The sequence below is a fragment of the Eschrichtius robustus genome, chromosome 20, assembly GCF_028021215.1.
Source record: "Eschrichtius robustus isolate mEscRob2 chromosome 20, mEscRob2.pri, whole genome shotgun sequence".
NCBI lineage: Eukaryota > Metazoa > Chordata > Mammalia > Artiodactyla > Eschrichtiidae > Eschrichtius > Eschrichtius robustus.
The window spans coordinates 6,816,513-6,836,171 of NC_090843.1; the positions used below are offsets into that span (position 1 = coordinate 6,816,513).

At 59.4% G+C, this 19,659-nt stretch overlaps 1 protein-coding gene across 1 annotated transcript; it reads left to right on the plus strand.

Moving 5' to 3' along the window:
• Positions 1 to 742: 742 nt before the first annotated feature.
• Positions 743 to 18,019, plus strand: NHERF1 (NHERF family PDZ scaffold protein 1). Its single transcript, XM_068531133.1, has 6 exons — positions 743 to 1,420; positions 12,152 to 12,313; positions 13,669 to 13,822; positions 16,091 to 16,131; positions 17,275 to 17,364; positions 17,577 to 18,019. Exons 1-6 carry the CDS (start codon positions 959 to 961, stop codon positions 17,772 to 17,774), a joined length of 1,107 nt encoding a protein of 368 aa, XP_068387234.1. The 5' UTR covers positions 743 to 958; the 3' UTR covers positions 17,775 to 18,019.
• Positions 18,020 to 19,659: the final 1,640 nt, after the last annotated feature.

A 19,659-nucleotide genomic window follows, 5' to 3' on the forward strand; every position in this document is an offset into this window, starting at 1 on the left:
CCTGACTCTGATCTGCCGCTCCCCAACCCCACCTCCCTAGCCAAAGGCTGACGCCAATTCTCACGCCATTGCCCCTAGGTGGCCTGTCTTGGATGGGCAGCCCCGTGAAGCCTTGGGCTCTCTGCTGGACCCTCACACTGTCCCAGCGAGGATCAGAGCCCGCACCCCTATTAGCAGTTCCTGGGAGAAAGCAAAGTGGCCCCACAAATGGGAAAATCTCGTTATTCAAACTACTCTGTTGGGTCCGCGGTGGACCTCGTTCTTATTCCTAAAACCGCTCGCAGCACCGGAGCGGGATTGATTTTCCTGGCAACAGTCGCCCAAGCCCCATCCCCAACTGGAGTTGCACACTTTGGCTGAAGGCTGTTGAAATGTTAGGGTCCTTTACCCGAGCGTTGGCTCTCAATCCCCGACGCAGGCGGAGGGAAATCGGAACAGATCCTGCGGGCCGCTCTGCCCAGTACCAGGAACTCGCCCCCGCCCCCGGGGCTCAACTCCAGCCACTTGGTAACAGACACTTCCACTTCCTGAGCCCTCTTTCTTCTCCCGCCGCGGGGCGCCGCGCTCTGAGAGCAGAAACTCACCCTTGCGCGCTCCCATTGGCCGGTGTCGTTCACCCTGCCAGAGCGCCCCCTCTCCGTGGTGTCTGATTGGCCCCGCGGTGGTCCACACCCTCCGCGCGGCCCCGCCCCCCGGAATAAGCAGCCTGGGCGGGCTCTGGAACGCTCAGACGCCGCGCACGGCGGGGATTGGCCCGTGAGCTTCTGCTTCGGCTCCTCGCAGTTCGCCTCCGCCGCTCCCAGGACACCTGCTCGCTCGGCCAGTCCGGCGGCGCGGGGTTTCCCTGCCGCTCTCGCTCTCGTCTCCCGGCCCGCAGGTTGAGAAGAAGGAGTGGGCCGTCCCGTCTCCGGACCCCGACCGGACGCCGCTTCGCGCCGCTGAGCCGTTGCAGGGCGAGATGAGCACGGACGCGGCGGCCGGGGCGCCTCTGCCCCGGCTCTGCTGCCTGGAGAAGGGTCCGAACGGCTACGGCTTCCACCTGCACGGGGAAAAGGGCAAGGTAGGCCAGTTCATCCGGCTGGTGGAGCCCGGCTCGCCGGCCGAGAAGTCGGGACTGCTGGCCGGAGACCGGCTAGTGGAGGTGAATGGCGAGAACGTGGAGAAAGAGACCCACCAGCAGGTGGTGAGCCGCATCCGTGCCGCACTCAACTCCGTGCGCCTGCTGGTGGTCGACCCCGAGACCGACGAGCGGCTGCAGAAGTTGGGCGTCCAGGTCCGGGAGGAGATGCTGCGCCCCCAGGAAGGGTCCGGGCCGGCCGAGCCGCCGGCCGCCGCCGAGGAGCAGGGGGCTGGCGGCGAAAATGAGCCGCCCGCCGCCGCGCCGGAGCCGCACGAGGCCGAGAAGAGCCATCAGGAGCGGGTAAGTGCGGGCCCGGGCCGGACGGCGAGGCTGGAACCGGGTGGGAGGGAGAATAGTCAAGAGACCCAGGCGCCCCGGACGCCCGGCCCTGCTGCCGCCTTGTCTTTCTGAAACTGGATCCTCACGGGGGAGACTGCTTCCGCCCGCCGACCGGGCGAACTGGCAGTTACAGCCTTGAGGCTGCGTCCCGCGACCCCTACTCCCTCTCGCCAGACTGGGCTGGGACCCTGAGCGCCTTTGGGAGTGAGGGTGAGGGCGGGCGGCTCCAGGGAGCCCAGTCGCCTTTTCCTCGACTCTGCTGGTGGTGTCTGCTCCGGTCCCTTGGGACTCCCAATCCCGCCCCTCCTGGTGCAAGTGACCAGCTTCCTCCACGGCCCCTGGGGGTGGTAAATGAAGCTGGGGTGAAGCTAGAGCGGCCCCGACTTCAGAAAGCTAGAGGAATAACTACGCTCTGTCTGTGTGGAGCTGCAGCGCTGGGAGGGGAGGGGAGGGGAGGGGGGCGCACGCTGGGTTCTCAGGCACTTCCCCCCTTCCCCACAGCCCGCTGGCTGGCGTGTGTATCATTAACTTCAGCCTGGCTGGACTTCATCCTCCTGAAGTCCGGTGTGACTTCTAAGAAAGAAGCTCCACCGTCCCAAGGCGATGAATGGGGGTGGGGCTCTGGGACGAGGCGCAGAGGCGTCTGGCCTGGGGGATGGTGGCAGCTCTGCCACCCAGGGGTATTTATGATTCTCAGGAATGTGAGGAGTAAGCGCTGGCTGGTATCTGGGAGCGGGAGGGAAGACCTTGGAGGAGGAGGAACGGCGGCCGGAGTGGTCCAGCAGCGTTCCTGGGCTGTGCAGCAGACAGCAGGTCACCACGGGCAGGTGGCCTTGCCCTGGCATCAGCTGTCTCACTCCAGTCCCTGGACAGCAAGCAGGCTGGTTGCTTTCTGCCCACGTTTGGGTTTCCTCTCATGACCCCAGTTCGGATCGGCCGTAGGAGGGGCGGAGGCAAAAGGGAAGTTGTACTGAGCCTTCTGTTTCCCGGAGAGTGAAGGGGGAGGCCTCAGGGTGAGGTTGTGGGGAGCAGGGCCAGGGCCTCCCCTGGGCCCGTTTGGCTTCACCAGCTCTCCACCTGCTGGCAGGGGTGTCCGTGGTGCCAGTAGGAGCCTCCCTTGACAGAGAAAGGGCACAGTTCAGCATTTAAGGGTAGAAGGTGGAGCCGGAGCGGGCCAACTGGTTTGGTGGAGGTGAAGTCACCAGGAGCCCTGTTCAGCCAGAGCTGGGTGCCACGAACGCCAGGGCCACCAGGCTCCTGCTTCCTGCCACTGCCAAGCTGGCATTGGCAAGGGTGGGGGTGGGGTCGGAGCACCCCTGGCAGGGGTTTGACACTGAGGAGTTGGAACCCATGACCTGTGTGGTCCCAGGGAGAAATCCAATTTGAACTTTGTGCCGAGGGCATCGATTTACCATTCCTTTTTTTTTTTTTTGGACTTTGGCACTGGCACAAGTAACCTGCCACCTCACCCGGCCCCCCAGGTTGCAGTCATGTTCAGCTCCTCCCGGTGCCCTTTTGGTTTTGCTGCTGGGTGCAGGAGAGCCTGCGGGGAGCTGGGGGGCGCAGAGGCCAGAACGGAGGCTTGACCTAGCACACGTGCTCCCCGCCAGGCCATCTGAGAAGCCGCAGAGGTTGGCTTCTGCCCCCTGGGCGAGCACAGAATGGGGTTGCCCCATGTAGTGGTGTGACACCTGCATTTGTGTGTATGCTTTGTTGGGCCAGTGGAAGGGAATAGAACCCTCCAGCCAGTCCCGGGGACACCATCACCAGGCCTCTTGGGGTTTCAGGTCAACGAGCAAGTCAGAACTTCTCTGAGCCTTGGTTCTCCCATCAATAAAATGAGGGCATTGGATTCCCAGTGACACCTGCCTTCTCTAGAATTTTACAAATAATGGAAAGTACTTGAGCCCCTAGTGGGTGCTGGACTGAGCATCTTGTACGCCCAGGCATTTGAATCCCAGCTGTGAGCGGGGTCTCTCTTAGCCTCTGCATAGCCGCCGAGCAGCGTTAAGTCCTTCTGGTAGGAGGTTCCCATGAAATCTGGTACGGTGGGCCTGCAGATGACCTGCCCTGTCCTTGCAAAAAAAGAAAAAAAAAAAGTTAATAGACATCATAAGAGTTAATTGTTCCCCGAAAAGACAAGGGACGTCTATATAAGGGATATACCCAGCGTTTGAATGTTACTGATTAGTTTGCATCTGAATTCGTTTGCAAAGTGGGGGCTGTTAATGACATCTCCGTTAGTTCTCAGAAGTGAAAAAGGTGTTAGTGGGAAAGTGTCATGCAGAGTGGGTGGCGGGTGACATCTCACTGGGAAGAGCGGCCTGGGTCGAGAACGATACAGGGCAGAGGGCAAGGGGTGCCCGTAGTACTGATCTCGGAGGAGGTGGCGGGGTGCTTCCAGCTCGGCCCACCTCCACCCACGGGGAGGGAGGGGCAACAGCACCCCTGCTCACGGCCCCCCCGCAGTCACAGGATGAGGCCTAAGTCCTTGAGCGGGGCAGGCGGCCCGGGTCCCACAGCGGGGGCTGGGCAGGCCTGAGCCAGCTCAGCTGTACTCGCTGGGCCACCTCGAGCCAAGTTTCTCTAAGCTTCCATTTCCTCTTGTGTAAAGTGGGGGTGACAGCAGCGGTGGCCTCGTGGGGTTGGCGGGGTTACATGAGGATGCCTGTTGAGCCAGTAGCTCAGAGCCTCCACTGAGTAAGTGCTCCGTGAACGTTGGTTGCTGGGATCTGAATTAATACATATTTCACAGTGATGATTACACGCCCACCCAGGGGGCAGCTAGCCCTGGATCTGCCTCTCCCATTGGGCACGTGCAGCCGTGGCCAAGCCTAGCATCCAAAAGTGCTCCATCTGGGGTCGCCATCACTGAAGAATCAGCCCATCACAATCTGGCAGCCTTCTCTCGCCACCGCCCCTCTTGTCCCCAGCAGCCCACCAAACCACACCGAGGGTCCGAATTCCCTCCCAGCATGCCATGTGCTTTGAGCCTTCGCGCCTGATATTTGCACGTGGGAACCCTCAGTCCCCTTGCGCGCCAAGCACGCTCCCCAAGACCACTCACCTCCCAGGAAACCTTTCCTCCACCCCACAGGCATCATGAACTCTTCCCTCACCTCCTGTTCCCTGTCCTTCCACCTTTTCTCACACTGAACACGTAATATCTGAATCATCTGTTCATATCTCCTCCACCAGCCCATGCTGAGTCCGAAGGGCAACAGCTGTGGCTTATTTATGTTTATATCCCCAGCACTGTCCCAAGCACTGAGCAGGGAGGGGCTCAATAAATAATTTTTGCATGAATGAATGAGTGTGAAACAGCCATGGGGGACCTTTGTCCTAATTCATCTCAGCCCAACCCACCTGGGTCTGTTCATGCCTCGAGAGCACACCCGGAGATCGGAATTCCAGATAGCGCTTACTCGCTCCTTTTTCTTGCCTACTAGCAGCTTCCATTTTAAAACTAGAGAGCCAAAAGTCTGTGAATCCCAGCCCCGTTGCCCTCTGGCTCTGGGACCCTGATTGTTCAGCGTTCCCCACGAGCCTCAGCTTCTACCTCTGTGAAATGGGGACCCCGACCCCACCCTGCAGGGTTGTGGGAGAGATTTGACGAGATGATGCGGAAGGTGTGTGTAAGTGCCCAGCGTGGGGTGGGTTCCCGCCACACCTGACCTTGATCCCAGAGGTACCCCAGGTGGCAAAGTCAGGGATGGGCACAATTAGCTGGCAGCCTCCAACCTCTTTCCCATGTTCCCATTTCACACGGACCGAGTTGGAGTCTTCGAGGGCAGAGCAGGGCTTGAGCTGCAGGATGTTTGGATTGGAAATGGACAGGGTGTGACGGCTTGTGTGCTGGTTCCTCCTCTTAAGCCACATACTTGGGATTTCTTTCTCCCCTGGGATAGCCCCTGGTTCTGACCTTCTGGTTCCTGTTCAATCCTGGAGATGATTCTCTTGGAAAGAGAAAGGGGCTTTTTTCTCAAGGAACCCCGTCATGTCTCAATGGGGGGGCCCTTCTCTTCCTCCCCAGGCTTCCCATCCCATGGATCCCTGAGGAGGTGGGGGAACGCTTAGGAATTAGGGGAAGAAGGGGCCTGGCCAAGGTCTTGAGGCTGCTGTGAGCCTCTTACAGAGAGAAACCAGAGCTCTAGACCCCAGTAATGGGAGCTACTCTAAGCCTACTAGTTGCCCGGCCCTGTGCCCTAAAGATGGTGATACACACTTCATTGATCTTTTTTTTTTTTTTTCTTCCCTCACCACAACCCTGCAAATCGGGTATTATTTTCTCCATTTTGTAAGTTGATAAATAATAAGTAAACGGTAGTTATTATATGTGTCTGGCAATGTGCTGTGTACTAAACATGACCTTATCTCAGTTAATCCACATGACCACCCTACAGGGTAGATACTAGCCCCATTGTCCGTATGTGGAGACTGAGGCTCCATCAGTGCAGGGGGTGGCCCCGCGGTTCTCAGTAGGGAGTCCTTGCCTTGTAGCAGGGCTGTGTCTGCGAACCCCGCTCACTCTGACTCCAGTGTCTGCACGTCCATCTGGCTTGGGTTGTGCTTAAGGGCCTGACCCTCCAGCTGGGTGTCTCTGCCCATCACATTCTGGGCCACACCAGGGCCATCACAGCAGCATAAATTCAGGCTGCTGGAACCAGCTCCCTGCAAGGATCCAGGGCTCCCAGGTGCTTCTGTTCCCCAGGGGACACCATCAGGAAAAGTTGTCAGCCCTGATGGAAGGCCTCGGTCCAGAAGGGGCGGGCTCCAGGCCCCATCCCTTCTCACATGATGGGCCCAGCCGGGAGTCTGGTGACCAAGTCTCTACCCTCATCCCCAGGGCCTGAGAACTGTCCTTGCTGGCTCTGGGGCTCCCCTGTAGCACAAAGGACTCCCCCTGAGAGGCTGACCTTGACTGTTGGCCTTGGCCTTCCTCCTCCACCCCTCAGGGTAGGACAGTTCACCACGTCCCCTGACCCCAGACCATGTTTAGCTTCCTGCGCCCTGAAAAGGACAAGTGCGGATGCCCCGAGGCCTGGGTTCTAGTGCCGCTCAAGGCGGGGGGGACTGAGGCCGGAGCTCTGACTTTCCAGGGACAAAGGCTCCGGCCTCTCCCTGTGCTTGTTATAAGGTCGTGATGCCCAGCTGAAACAGCAAAGGCCATGGGGATGTAGGGGACAGCCTAATAGTTGAGAGTGAGCCCTCTAGGGTCTGTATGGGCCTTTTTGGCAGCCACTGGCCACATGTGGCTCTTAGCGCTTGAAATGTGCTGGTTGAAATTGAGATGTGCCGTAAGTGAAAAATAAAATGCACACCAGATTTTGAAAACTTAGTACAGAAAAAAGGATGTAAAATATCCCATTAATAACTTTTAAGTGGATTACGTGTTAGAATGATAATATTTTGGATATGTTGTGTTAAATAAGATATTAAAATTGATTTCTCTTGTTTCTTTTTATGTTTTAATTTGGCTACTAGAAACGTTTAAGTTACCTACGTGACTGGCATTCTGTTTCTATGGGGCAGTGCTGCTCTAGATCTGAGCTCAAAGCCGACCCTCTTCTCCTATCAGCTGTGTGTACTTGAGCGGTTTATGCCACCTGTTTGAACCTGAGTTTCCTCATCTGTGAAGTGAGGGCAATAATACCCTCCTCCCAAAGGGTTACAATTGGGTCCTAACGAGAATATACACTTATAAAGCTCTGGTGCGGTGCTTGGGTGCTTGGCACTTAGTAAGTGCTCACTAAACGGCGGCAGCTGCTTTTTGTTATTTCAATAGAGCCCCGATTTCACAAGCTCCGAGAAGGTCCTTACAGAGCCTCTTGGGACAGCCCACAGGAGTTAAATCCAGCAACTTCTGGAAGGAGGGTGAGGGGTGAGGAGGGATGATGGTAGAGAGCCAGCAGCGGCAGGCGGGCATGGGGATGATGGTAGAGAGCCAGCAGCGGCAGCCCAGGTACCAGCCTGCTCCATCCCAGGCTTGCCCAGGCCTGGGGAGAACTGAGCCAAACTCTCCATCGGGTGGGTCTCTTGGCCAGCACCGGGAGAAAAGAGCCAGAGGGAGAACCTGGCTCAGGGTCCCTGCGGGGCGGTGGGGGGGGGGGGGTGTGTGTCAGAGAAGCAGCCCCCACTTTATCATCTGGCTCCCTCCTGGATCCCACCCTGCGGGTCTCCGGAGAAGGGCCTTCCCGCTGAGAAACAGCAAGCACAAGATCAAGGCCTAGAGTCGCTCCTTTTTTGCAGAGGGAGGTGTCCAGCATTCCTCAGTGTGCACAGACCTTGGGCTGGGGTGTCTTCTAGGGAGAAATAAATGAAGCCACATCGGGGCCAGAGATCATGGGTCAGTGACAGCCAAGCCCTTGGTACCTCCCTTTGGGTGAGGAGAGGATGCCTGCAGTCTGAGCTCCTGGTCACTTCCCAGCCTGCCCTGAGGACAGCGCCCCCATGCCACCCAGTCACACGGCACCCCCAGGCAGGGGCAGCTCGCTCCATCCTGGTTTCCTTGAAGACTTGGCACCACACCCAGGCCTGTGTCTCCAGAGCCCCGCGGAGCAGCCCTGGCTCCTTGCACCCGGCGTACCCCACCCCTCCCCGGCCGGAGCAGCCAGGGCTCCATCTCGCCACCTCGCCACCCCTCCTCCCTTGTTGGGGCTGATTCCCCTGCGTGGGGCGGCAGGGTATCATTCTTATCTTATTTGCATAAACAAGAGCCCTGGGCGGGCTGGGCTGGGGGGAAGGGCAGTCTGGGGAGGTGACAAGTCACCTCTGTTGTTCCCCTAGCCACCCCGGTGGTCCTCCTGCCCCTCCAACCGCCCCTTCTGGGGCCCAGAGCTGGCTGGCCTGTGAGAAGCGGCCTGGCTGTTTCCTATAGCGCCCGTCACCATGGCACCGGCCAGGGAGGGGCTGGGCCCAGTGGGGCGTTGGCCCCCAGCCGCCCTCCCCGGAGGAGCAGGGAGCGGCCCTGGGCCTGCTCCCCAGAGACGGTCACCAGGATTAGGGTATCGACTTTCCCCAGCTTTCCAGGTGGCTGCTGGTGGTGCCTATTGAATTCCGTGCCCAGCATCCGCTCCCTGGGCTGAGTGGCTGGAGGTGACTGGGCGGCCAGTTGGGGTGGGGCTGGGCTCCCTGGGTGAGGAGGCGGGAACGGAGTGAGCAGCCAGGACAGGCCTGTGCAAGGCTTGGGACAGCCTGAGACCCGGACGGTGGGAGAAGCCCCCATGGGAAGAGTCTAGAGGCAGCTCTCCTGACAGGGTCTCTTCTGGAAGGCAGGTCTGGCATTGTCTGGAAGTGAGAGACTCATCCAGCCCCCAGCCACCCCAGCCCATTTGCACAGACCGTCGGCCACCATCGCCTCATGGTCTTTCCTCTCACTTCTCTGCCCGTCTCCCCGCTGCGCAGATCCTGATTTTTACTTCCGAGCTGTCATCCTCAGTGGAAGACCCACCTGAATCTCTGAACACTCTGGCGCCATGTTCCCCTCTGGAGCTGCCACCATGGCACAAGTCCCCTCCTGAGCTCCTGGGAGCCACATACCACCCCCAAGATGTCCCAGATGTTCCATTTATTCCCCTTGCCCCAGAGGCAGAACCCAGGCCTTGCCCCAGCTCTGGGGGTGTGGGCCCAGAGCAATGGTGGCCAAGCTCCGGCCAGCACCTGACCCCTCCCTCTCCCCATCTTCTCTTCTCAGTACTGGGCCTGGAGACCACACACCCTTGTGGAGCTGCCCCAGGACTCCTGACAGCACCAGCCTCCACCAGGCTGTGATGGGCTCCTTTGATGGGCTGACTCAGCAGCTGGCAATGACACCTCCTGGGGCAGCTGGGGGAAGGGTGGAGAGCAATGCGGGAAGAATGGGAAGCCCCCCCCCCCCAGTCCCATGGGAAGGGAGGGAGCCTCTGGGGACTGGGGAAGATGGGAGCTGGGTGGGGCTCTATACTTGTCTGAGCGCTTCGGAAAACGCCTGGGGTTTCCTTGTCCCCCGGCCCAGCCACCCCCAGAAAGCAGCGGAACAGGTCCCAGTGCAGGGGGAAGGGAGCGGCGGGGGCCTGGGCCCTGCAGGTGGGTCTACCATTTCCTGAGATCCTCATGGCTTGGCACCGGCAGAAGGGAGTGAGGTGCATACGACAGGTCACCAGGCAAGGGTCCCCGGGGTGAAAGGTGCTGAGCATCAGTCAGGGAAGCCCGTGGCACAGAGACCCATCACGGGGGCAGCCAGTGCCGCCCCACCAGCCAGGAGGACACCCGAAGCCGCCGGGCCTGCTCACTGCCATGTCGCCCCGCGAGAGGCCGCGAGCCTGAGCCTCGGAAGGAAGCCTGCGGTTTCATCATCTCCTCGCCCCTCCCAGCAGAGGCTGCAACCGGTGTTTGCAACTCCTCAGCTCCAAATGGGCCTCCTCCCAGCCTGGGCTTGGGTCCTTCCAGGGATGGTGGCAGGAGCACAGGTCCCCAGTCAGAGCCCGGGGTGGCGTCCTGGCTCCTCCACCGTGAAGCTCTGACATCAGGCAGTGGGCTTCCTGTCTCAGTTTCCCCATCTCGAGGACAGGGGTTAGGGTTAACCCTCAGCCTACCCCTAACCCTATCTCGAGGGTGGGAGGAAGGCTCTCTGGAGTGAGGGGCGGCGGGGGGAGCAGAGACATCAGAGCTGCCCTCTGCCTTCCCCCTGATTCACCCTCCCCGCTTTCTCAGGGTGACTGCAGAGCGCTGCCCGGCTGGGGCAGAAAGCTGAGCCTGCCCTGTGGTAGCAACTGGTCGGACCTGTTCCTGCTCCCCTGGGCCTGGGGGAGGGCTGGGCTGGCAGCTCCGTGGAGGGATTAGCTTGAGGGGAAAAGAGCCTCACCCCCGGAACCAGATCCCGGTGGGGGGTGGGGGGTGGGGGGCGGGGGCCGCAGGCTGCGGGAGGGGCTCCCCCCGACCCCAGGGGAAGCAGCGGGAGGGGGGCATCAGCGGGGGAGTGGGCCTGCAGTGAGGACCAGAAGGGGGATGAGGAGAACTGGAGAAAAGAGGGTGCCTCCGTGGGCGCCCCCCACTTTTTTTATGCTCACTTAACTGTCTCAGCTGTTGTCTGGGGTGAAGTGAGAGCCCACGGGGCCTCTAGCCCAGATTAGGGTAAACCCAGGCCTAACTGTCACCTCACCCCTCCTTCCTGTCCTGTGGGGCCTCTCCACACCCCCTACCAACATCCTGAAACACACAAAGGCCCACCCAGGCATCTAAAGGAAAGCAGAGTCACCCTCCGCCGGCCACCTCCCTACCCCTCCCAGAGCAGAGGGGTGGGGACTGAGTCTTCACTGCAGATGGCAGCTGCCTCCTGGGGCCAGCGAGTTGGGGCAGGAGGCCTGTAAGCCCTCCCCTCCCTCCCCGCCCCTCCCTTGCCTTCTCCTCTCCCAGCTGGGGAGTGAGGTCTCAGAGCTACCCGGCACCCCACCCTCAGAATCTCACTTCTCAGCTTCTTGTGACTATTCATTAGTATTGATATTAACAACGATGGCAAAGGCTCCCCGTGCACAGGGATTTTAGCGTGGTCAGGTGTTCCCACATATGTTAATTACCCCCTGGACCTCCTAGCAACCCTGGCACTAAGAATGGTCTACAAACAAGGAACCCAAGGCTCTGAGAAGGAAATTACTTGCCCCAGGTCACATAGCTCATAAGCAGGAGAAGCTGGAACCTGGGCCAGGGCCCTGACTTCAGCTTTTGCTCCTTGCCTGGCAGCCGGGTGATAACCCAGAGCTAGCAGGCCTGGGAAAAGGGGGAGAGGGACCCCAAGTCAGTCATGGGCTCAGGCCTCTGGCCCCCTCACACTGTATTCCCTCCATCATGTAAACGTACCCTAGGGCTGCAGCTTCTAAGCTAAGCTGCTTAGGCTGGTGAAAACTGTTTTCAGCGGAGGGTCTGAGTGTTTCAGAGCAATCTTCCTGTGCCTTTTCCGTGGGTCCCCTTCTCAAGGCCATGGCCACAGCCACACGGGGCTCCCTTCAGCCCAGCCCTGCTTCTCACCGCTCCCCTCCCCATTCAGGCTCCTTGGGGACCCACACGGTCTTTGGGGTTCTGTTGCTGCCTTTGCCCTCAGCCTTGGTTCTGCTGGCGGGAAGTGCCTGTCCTGTCCGGGGACCCCTGGCTGTGCCTCCCTCCGGTCTGTGGTCATCTGGCCCCCAGCTCCCTTTCGGCTGGGCCATTTTGCTTGGTGGGGACGAGACAGGAGTCCGTGTGGGCGAGGAAAGGCTTTACTGTAAACATGCTGACCAGCTTTGAGTAACCAGCTGCCCTGGCTTCCCCCGCTGCAGACAATAGGGTACAAAAGGGCTGGGGGTCCCCAGTCAATGTCCCAGGTAACCAGCCAGGCTGGCAGGGTTGCTACCGCCTGAGAGATGAGGTAGCCATCAAAATAACATGATTACCCTTAGAATGTCAAAAGGGGAGAGACTTGAGCTAATCTGTTCCCACCCCTCGTTTGCCAGGAGAGGGAACGGTGGCCTGCCCAGGGTCACCCGGCCGGGTTGCTGCAGTGCGGGGTCTCAGGCCTTCTGAGTCCCAGGCCAGCATTCTCCCTCGTTGCTGCGTAGGGTCTCAGCAAGGTTGCATCCTCCCCCAGTCTTCCTTGGTGGGGAGGTGGGGTCAGGCACGGAGCAGGGAGGGCGGAACCCGGGATGCCGTGGAATGACTGTGGCCCCTCCTTTCTCCCCGCAGCACGAGCTTCGGCCTCGGCTCTGCACCATGAAGAAGGGCCCCAACGGCTACGGCTTCAACTTGCACAGCGACAAGTCCAAGCCAGGCCAGTTCATCCGGGCAGTGGACCCAGACTCGCCCGCTGAGGCCTCGGGGCTCCGGGCCCAGGACCGCATCGTGGAGGTAACGCTTCTTGCTCTCTTCCCAGGCTCTTCCTTCCTGACGGCAGGAGGCCTCCCCTGCGGCAGGCGTCACATCATTGCTCCTTCATTAGCCTGTGAGGCTCGGGCAGCCCAGAGATACCAGACCGATGGATGGATGGGGGAGGGGGGAGGATGGTGGGTGAGTGGGCAGGAGGGAAGGAAGGAAGGACAAAAGGAAGGAAAGATGGGGGACTTCCCTGGCGGTCCAGCGGTTTGGACTGCACGCTTCCACTCCTGGGGCCCGGGTTCAATCCCTGGTCGGGGAACTGAGATCCACAAGCCATGCGGTGTGGCAAAAAAAAAAAAAAAAGATTTAAAAAAAAAAAAGGAGGGGCTTCCCTGGTGGCGCAGTGTTTGAGAGTCTGCCTGCCAATGCAGGGGACACGGATCGAGCCCTGGTCTGGGAAGATCCCACATGCCGCGGAGCAACTAGGCCCATGAGCCACAATTACTGAGCTTGCACGTCTGGAGCCTGTGCTCCGCAACAAGAGAGGCCGCGATAGTTAGAGGCCCGCGCACCGCGATGAAGAGTGGCCCCCACTTGCCGCAACTAGAGAAAGCCCTCGCACAGAAACGAAGACCCAACACAGACATAAATAAATAAATAAATAAAATTTAAAAAAAAAAAAAGGAAGGAAGGAAAGATGGGTGGTGGACGGATGGAGAGATGGACTGACTTCTTTCCTCCCTGGATCTCCCCTGGGCTCTTCTTCTCCGAGCAGACACTCAGCTGTCCACAATTCACCCATCCACCCAGCTAGACGTCTGGGGCCACCGCCAGAACTTCCCGCTGCCCGAGGCCTCCATGCCAGGCACAAGGATGGGGGCGGGAGGATGAAATCCTTCTCCCAAGTGGAGCTGTCAGGCACACTCTTACACTCTTGTGCTACGCTCGTTGGGAGAGGAAATGTGAACCAAGTGTCTTGGGGCCGGTCCCAGAATCTCAGTCTTAGAACCTTAGAGCTGGAAGATCAGCTCTCCCAAGACTTCTCATTTTACATGTGAGCAAACCAAGGCCCAGGGAGGGAAGTACCTAGAAAAGCTGGGGCCCAACCCAGGCCTCCCATATCTTTCCCGTCCCATCTCACAGCTGTGTTTGTTCAGTCTTGGCTGGGTATTTTCTTTGGCTTTTCCCACGTGTCCTGCCTCCCCATCTGACCGTCAAGTGGGAGGGTCACTTGGCCTGGTTCAGGACTCCACAGGCAAGGGGGGGTGCTGAGTGTCCCCCAATTGCCAACTGGCCGAGGACAAAGAGGACCCCTTGTACCGCTTCCACCTGCCCCCGCCCACCCCGGAACTGAGGCCTGTGCCAGTAACCCCTGCCCCCGCCCACAGGTGAACGGGGTCTGCGTGGAGGGCAGGCAGCACGGGGACGTGGTATCCGCCATCAAGGCTGGCGGGGACGAGACCAAGCTGCTGGTGGTGGACAAGGAGACCGACGAGTTCTTCAGGAAATGCAAAGTGATCCCGTCTCAGGAGCACCTGTATGGTGAGCTGGGCGGCGCGGCCCGAGGCCCCCACGTCAGGGATGTGGGCCGCTGCTCTAGACTCTACTGTGTCCCACGGGATGGGAGGCAGACGGTGTAGGTTGGGAGAGAGGGTCAGGGAGAGGACGCCGGCGCTGACGGTGGGTTTCTGAGGATGGCACATGACGGGGGGGAAGCTGGCACGAGGGATGGCGAGATGGAAGAGAGCTGCTGATTCCCAGGCCAAAGCTGCAGCGCTGGAGGGAGGCCTGGGCTCCCACCCCTCTCCCCCCAGCAAGCTCTCAGGGCAGTGCTGATGCAAGGAAAGGGTTAAGTCTGGAGAGGCTTCCAGCCTTAGCTTGGTCAGATCAGAGTCCAATGACAGGGCCCAGTACCTCCCCTTCCCTTCTCTCAGGTTGTCTTGGAAACCCAGGCTCGCTGGCTCTAGAGAGCAGTGGGTCCCTGGGCCCCTGCCCTCCCCATCCCCCGCATCACCCTGCCAAGCCTGGCACCTCCCCCGCCCTAGCCCAAGCCAAATGGGGCAGGGCTGCTGCACCAGGGCAGGGAGGAGTTGAGCAGCGCTCTTCTCCCTGGTCTGGACTTTTCTCCCTGGGAAGACGGCTCCTGGAGGGGTGGGGGGCTGGGTGGTAAATCTTTGGACTTTGCGATGGGTGGGGCCTCCCTGAGGGTCATATTTGTAGCAGATGGGTCCACACAAAGGTCCTGCCACAAACTTAGATCCCCAGCTGGAGGGGCCCAGTGGGTCCTGGGGGTTCCTGGAAGCGGGGATGGGTGAGTTAGAAGTGGCTAGCAGACTCTGAGCATAGGAGGTGGGTACCCCTTTACCCTTGGCTCCCAAGTTCATGGAAACCAGGTAACTCAGATTATCCCCTTTCTCACTAAGGGGGAAACTGAAGCCAAGAGAAGCCCCCAGCCTTGTTCTTGGCAACATGGTGTGGGAAGACTGAAATCAGCTGAAATCTGGATTCCCCTCAGCTGCTCAAATACCTCCCCCGGCCTCCCCCAGCATCCTTCTCCGCCCCCCACCCCCAAGTCATCAACCCTCAGACATTCCTCCCTCCTCTGTCCCCCTCTGGCTGGGTGGGAACGCCCTGGGAACCTGAGTGACTGCAGCCTCTGGCCAGAGGACCTGCACAGGGAGACCTGGGGGTGGGTACCCTCCCCGGGTGACCCTCGTCCCAGCTGGATGTAACTCTCCCCATGGAGAGGAATGCCCCCTCCCAGCGGCTGCCTCCCTACCACAGTGAGACAGCCTGCAGCTCATGGGTGAGGGGCTGCTTGCAGCAGGGTGGGAGTGAGTGTCCCCGTGTCCCAGCAATCCCCTGCCCAGCCACCGTGGGAAGGCTGGGTGAGAGTCAGGTATGCCTGCCTTGTGCCGGGGCCCCGGTCCAGGGGAAGAGAAAGATACACGCTGATCTTAAGCTAAGAGTTCAGAAGAAACCCACCCAGGCTGACCAGTCCCCAGAGATGGAACAGCCCCCCTTGCAGCCAGGTGGGGTGTCTACCCTGAGTGAGCCAAGGGAGGGTGACCCCAGGCCCGGTTTCTCTCCCTCTGACCCCTTCTGCCACCACCAGGTTTCCCATTGGCTGGGGGAGGGCACACCCAGGACTCTGCCCTGAGCCCTCTGGTCCCGTCCCCCCCACCATCCCCACACTGGCCAGTAGGAGTTGGGGTTCTTTTCTTTCAGCTGATGCAGGTACTAATCCTAACCAGGGTGTGGTCCCAGTTCTGGTGACGCCACCGTCACCTAGGAAGCATTTGAAAGATATTGATTCCTTGGCCTGTCCCAGACCCACTGAAACAGAAACTCTGATGCCAAAGCCCAGGAATCTGTATTTCTAACAAGCTTCCTGGGTGGCTGGTAGGCAGCCGGCCTGGAATTTCAGCCCCCTCTAGGACAGTGCTTTTTTTCAAACAGCTCCTTACTCATCAGTGGTTCTTGGGATTAATCGAGTAGGCAGAGGCCAGCATCTTTTTTTTTTTTAATGAAACTGAATAGAAAATATCAAAAAGCATTGCGATGTAGTAAGGGCAAGTTGTTTTGTTAAACTTTTGTCACACGCATGCATAATCTACGTGGGTGCTGGGTTGTCAAAATGTCAAAGGTACTCACAGCGGGTGGCAGTCAAGAGACTTTTAAACACTGACCTTGGGGAACAAGATCTGCTTATCTGCCCAAACCCCACAACTTCCACTGCCTTCCACGCCCCACTCCATCGGCATTTCCCAGAGCCTCTGACTCACCTCCACTCTTTTCTCCTTCGCCTAGGTCCCTTGCCTGAGCCCTTCACCAATGGAGAGATCCAGAAGGTAAAGGCAGACCCCTAATTGCTTCTCTGGCGCTCAGTCCTGGGGTGCAGGAGGAGGTGGGAGGTGGACAGCATCTGGCTCAAGTGGAAACTACGGGTTTCCAGGCTGCTCCCTCCTGAGCCCCAAGCTATGTAACTGCCCATTTATCCCTCAGCCCCCGCCTGGGGCCAAGGCAGAGGGGAGGGAGAGGGGCCTGGCCGGGCCCGTCTGCAGTCCGCCATCCTGGGTGACAAGCTCCGCCTCTAGCTCCCCCACCGCACAGAGGAGGCCATTCTTCCCCCCAAGAACAGAGCTGCAGTGTCTGGCCGCGCGCTTCCCGGCCCCTGCTACTTCCAGTCTGGGTTGGAAGAACAAAGCCTCTCCTGCCCGGGCAGAAGGGAAGAGAAGGCAGCGGAGGCTGGGGGAGAGATGGCGGGGCCCGGTGCCAGCTGGGGCCACAGAGGAACCCAGGCAGGAGCTGACACCAAGCCACAGCCCTGGTCAAGGCCTTGGCTCTAGGATGGGCCGACTCGCTGTTGGACCACAGAACGGGAGCTCTCTGCAGGGTCTGCTCAAAGGCTTCCCTGTCCCCGGGGGACACAGCAAGGGGCTGGCCCTGGACCACCTGAGCCTTCTGTCACTCTACCTGTGGGTCTAGAACTCTCATCCACCTCCTTCCTTCAAAGCCCTTCATGGCTGCTTTGGGGTTAAGATTTCAAGAATCCCGGGGTCAAGTCCAAGTAAACAGTCACATGGGCTGCAGGAGATTCAGGGAGCATCACGGGCGTTCCCCACGCCAAGCAAAGATGCTCCCAGTGTCCCCACACTCCAGGAGGCCCCTCCTGGGTCACCGTCCCAAAAGGCGAGTCAGGCCCAAAGGCTGCATTGGGAGGACTGGGGCGGGTAACTCAGCTAATCCCACGATGGATGGTTCCTCCTGTCTGGGTGGTGGAACCGGGCTACCCTCTGATCCTTGGAAGAATGTGAAAATGTAAATCCTCGAGGGGCCCTGGCAGGCTCAGGCGGTGGGGCTCTGGGGTGGATAGCAAGGGCTTAAGTGGAATTTCTCAGACCAAGGCGCCTGTCTTCCCTGGGAATGCCCTTCCTCGCCCAGGACTGCCCACCCCATGCCCTGCCCACCCACACGCCTCCTCTCTGTGCCAGGAGAACAGTCGTGAAGCCCTGGCCGAGACGGCCTCCGAGAGCCCCAGGCCAACCCTGGCAAGGTCCACCTCCAGTGACACCAGTGAGGAGGTAGGCTGGCCGGCTGGGCGGACGGGGGGTGGCACTGGGTGACAGGAAGTCCGTTCCCAGGCCACACTTGTTCCTGGCACACCAGCCTGTGTGGAGGTCACATGCTGAGCCACGTTCAGTTCTTGTGACCTGGCTTCCCTGGACACTGCCCCAAGGGAGCCACCTCGCCAAGGCACTAACTCCCGCTCTCTGTCGCCCCCTCCTCTTTACAGCTGAATTCCCAAGACAGCCTCAAGAAACAGGACTGCACGGCACCCTCACCTACCTCCTCCTCCTCCTCCTCCGACCCCATCCTGGACTTCAACATCTCCCTGGCCGTGGCCAAAGAGAGGGCCCACCAGAAGCGCAGCAGCAAGCGGGCCCCGCAGATGGACTGGAGCAAGAAAAACGAACTCTTCAGCAACCTCTGAGCGCCCCTCCCACCAGCCACCAGGAAGGCTGGCCAGCCCCACACACACCCCAGCCCGACTCCTTTTCCCTCTTCCCCACTTCCCCCCAAATCGGCACACCAATCAGCACCAGCATCTCCTCTCTTGGCAAATCTGACTTTTCTAGAGAACTGTGTTCTTACTTCAGGGAAGGTGACTGTTTTTCTGTCCTGGCCCCAATCAGAAAGCAGACTGTCCCCCACTGGGTGCTTCAGCCTACCAGGTGTCCCGATGCCACCCTCCTGGGACATCACCGGGACCTCCACCGAGCAAGGATCGTGGGACTGGGCGAGAGGTCACCTTCCCACATGACCCCCAGTGATGACTGGGTCCAGGATTGATCAAGGACTCAGATCATAGCAACATCTCGGAGTGGACAGGGGGCCATCATCCTAAGCTGTGGCTTGGGCATCTTATTTTTGTTTGATTTTTTTTTTTTTAAAGAGTGCGGTACCGCACACTTTAGTGGGACTTTCGTTTCCTTGATTAACATGATTTTCCAGGTTGTTGCATCCAGGACATAGCAGCGGCCTTAGCCTAAAACTTTTTTGTTTCTGCTCCCACCCCCCAGAGACCTGGGCAACACGGGGAGGGTTTGGCCACCCGCCACCCAGCCCTGAGCCAGGCACAGTTGTAAGGAAAGTTGTTAACGAAATTCAACTGGTTTCTCCAAACCGCCTTGGCCTCTGTGTTTTCCTTTGGAGCTCTGTCCATGGGTGTTCCCGGCGTGGGCGTGGCCTCTGGCGGAGAGGGTAGGGAACAGCTGGAGGGAGGGGATGGTCCAGGGTTCCGTGAGCGGGAGGTGGGGTGGCTTTATCCTGAGGGCCTTGAGCCTGTAGCTGCTGGGTGGCCCCGCCGTGCCCCCGCCCACGCCATGTGTTTGGCTCACTGGGGCTGCCCTAGAGGGACGTTCATCAGGGAAAGTGGGAGCTAAACCCACGTGCTCGGAGGGCGCCGAGAAGGCACCTCGGATTCCAGGAGCGTTGAAACTGAATTCACGATGGAGCCAGACTTGGAAAGAGAAGGCTTTTGCCTTTAATCTTTCCACCCACAGCCAGCGAGGTACAGGAGTCCCAGGAGTGGCCTGAGCTGGTCCCAGATACTCTCATCTTCTCTGGCCGTGGACCTGACTGGAGGGACTGGGGGAAATCAAACCTGGCCCACCGAGGCCTGGGACGTGCTTGTGGCAGGTGGCATGGAGGGGACTTTCCAAGAGCAAAATGCCCTGCTCCTCCATAAGAGACCCAGGTCCCTTATACCTCTGGCCCCTGAGGCCACATCCTGGAGATCTGCCAGGGTGGCCTGCCAGGGCCAGGTTCCTGGGCAGGTGCTCAGAAGGAAGGGAAGCTGGCCCTAGGCTATTCTCTACCCAACCAGGAGGCCACTCAGAAGCCAGGTTCCTGGGACTGAGGTGAACAAGTAGGGAGACAGTGAACCAGGGAGGGGACCCCTGGAGCCCCTGGGGTTGAGAGAAGGGCAGGTCACTATCTGGCCATCGCTATCTGACCTGTTAAGGTTTGGATCCCACCATTGTTAAGAGAAACCTTCCAAAACCCTTATCACAACACCACTGGCAGCAGTTAGGCTGGGCCTGGCCTGCCCCCAGCCCGCCCTCTGACCCCTGATGGAGGCCCCCTGCAGGTTAGCAGGCCTGAGGAGGGGCCCCTCGCTACCTCACCTGCTGGGTGGGGAAGTCCTAAGGACTTTTGACTCTGATTAAGCTGGGGACAGGTGGAAGGAACACGTGGCTCAGAGGGGCTGGGGGCCCCAGCAAGCAAAGTTTGTGTGTTAGCTTCAGGCATGTTTTAGATTCTAGTTTTCCACATGCGTAGTCTGGCGTGAGAGGCCAGGATCAAGAGGCCTGTGA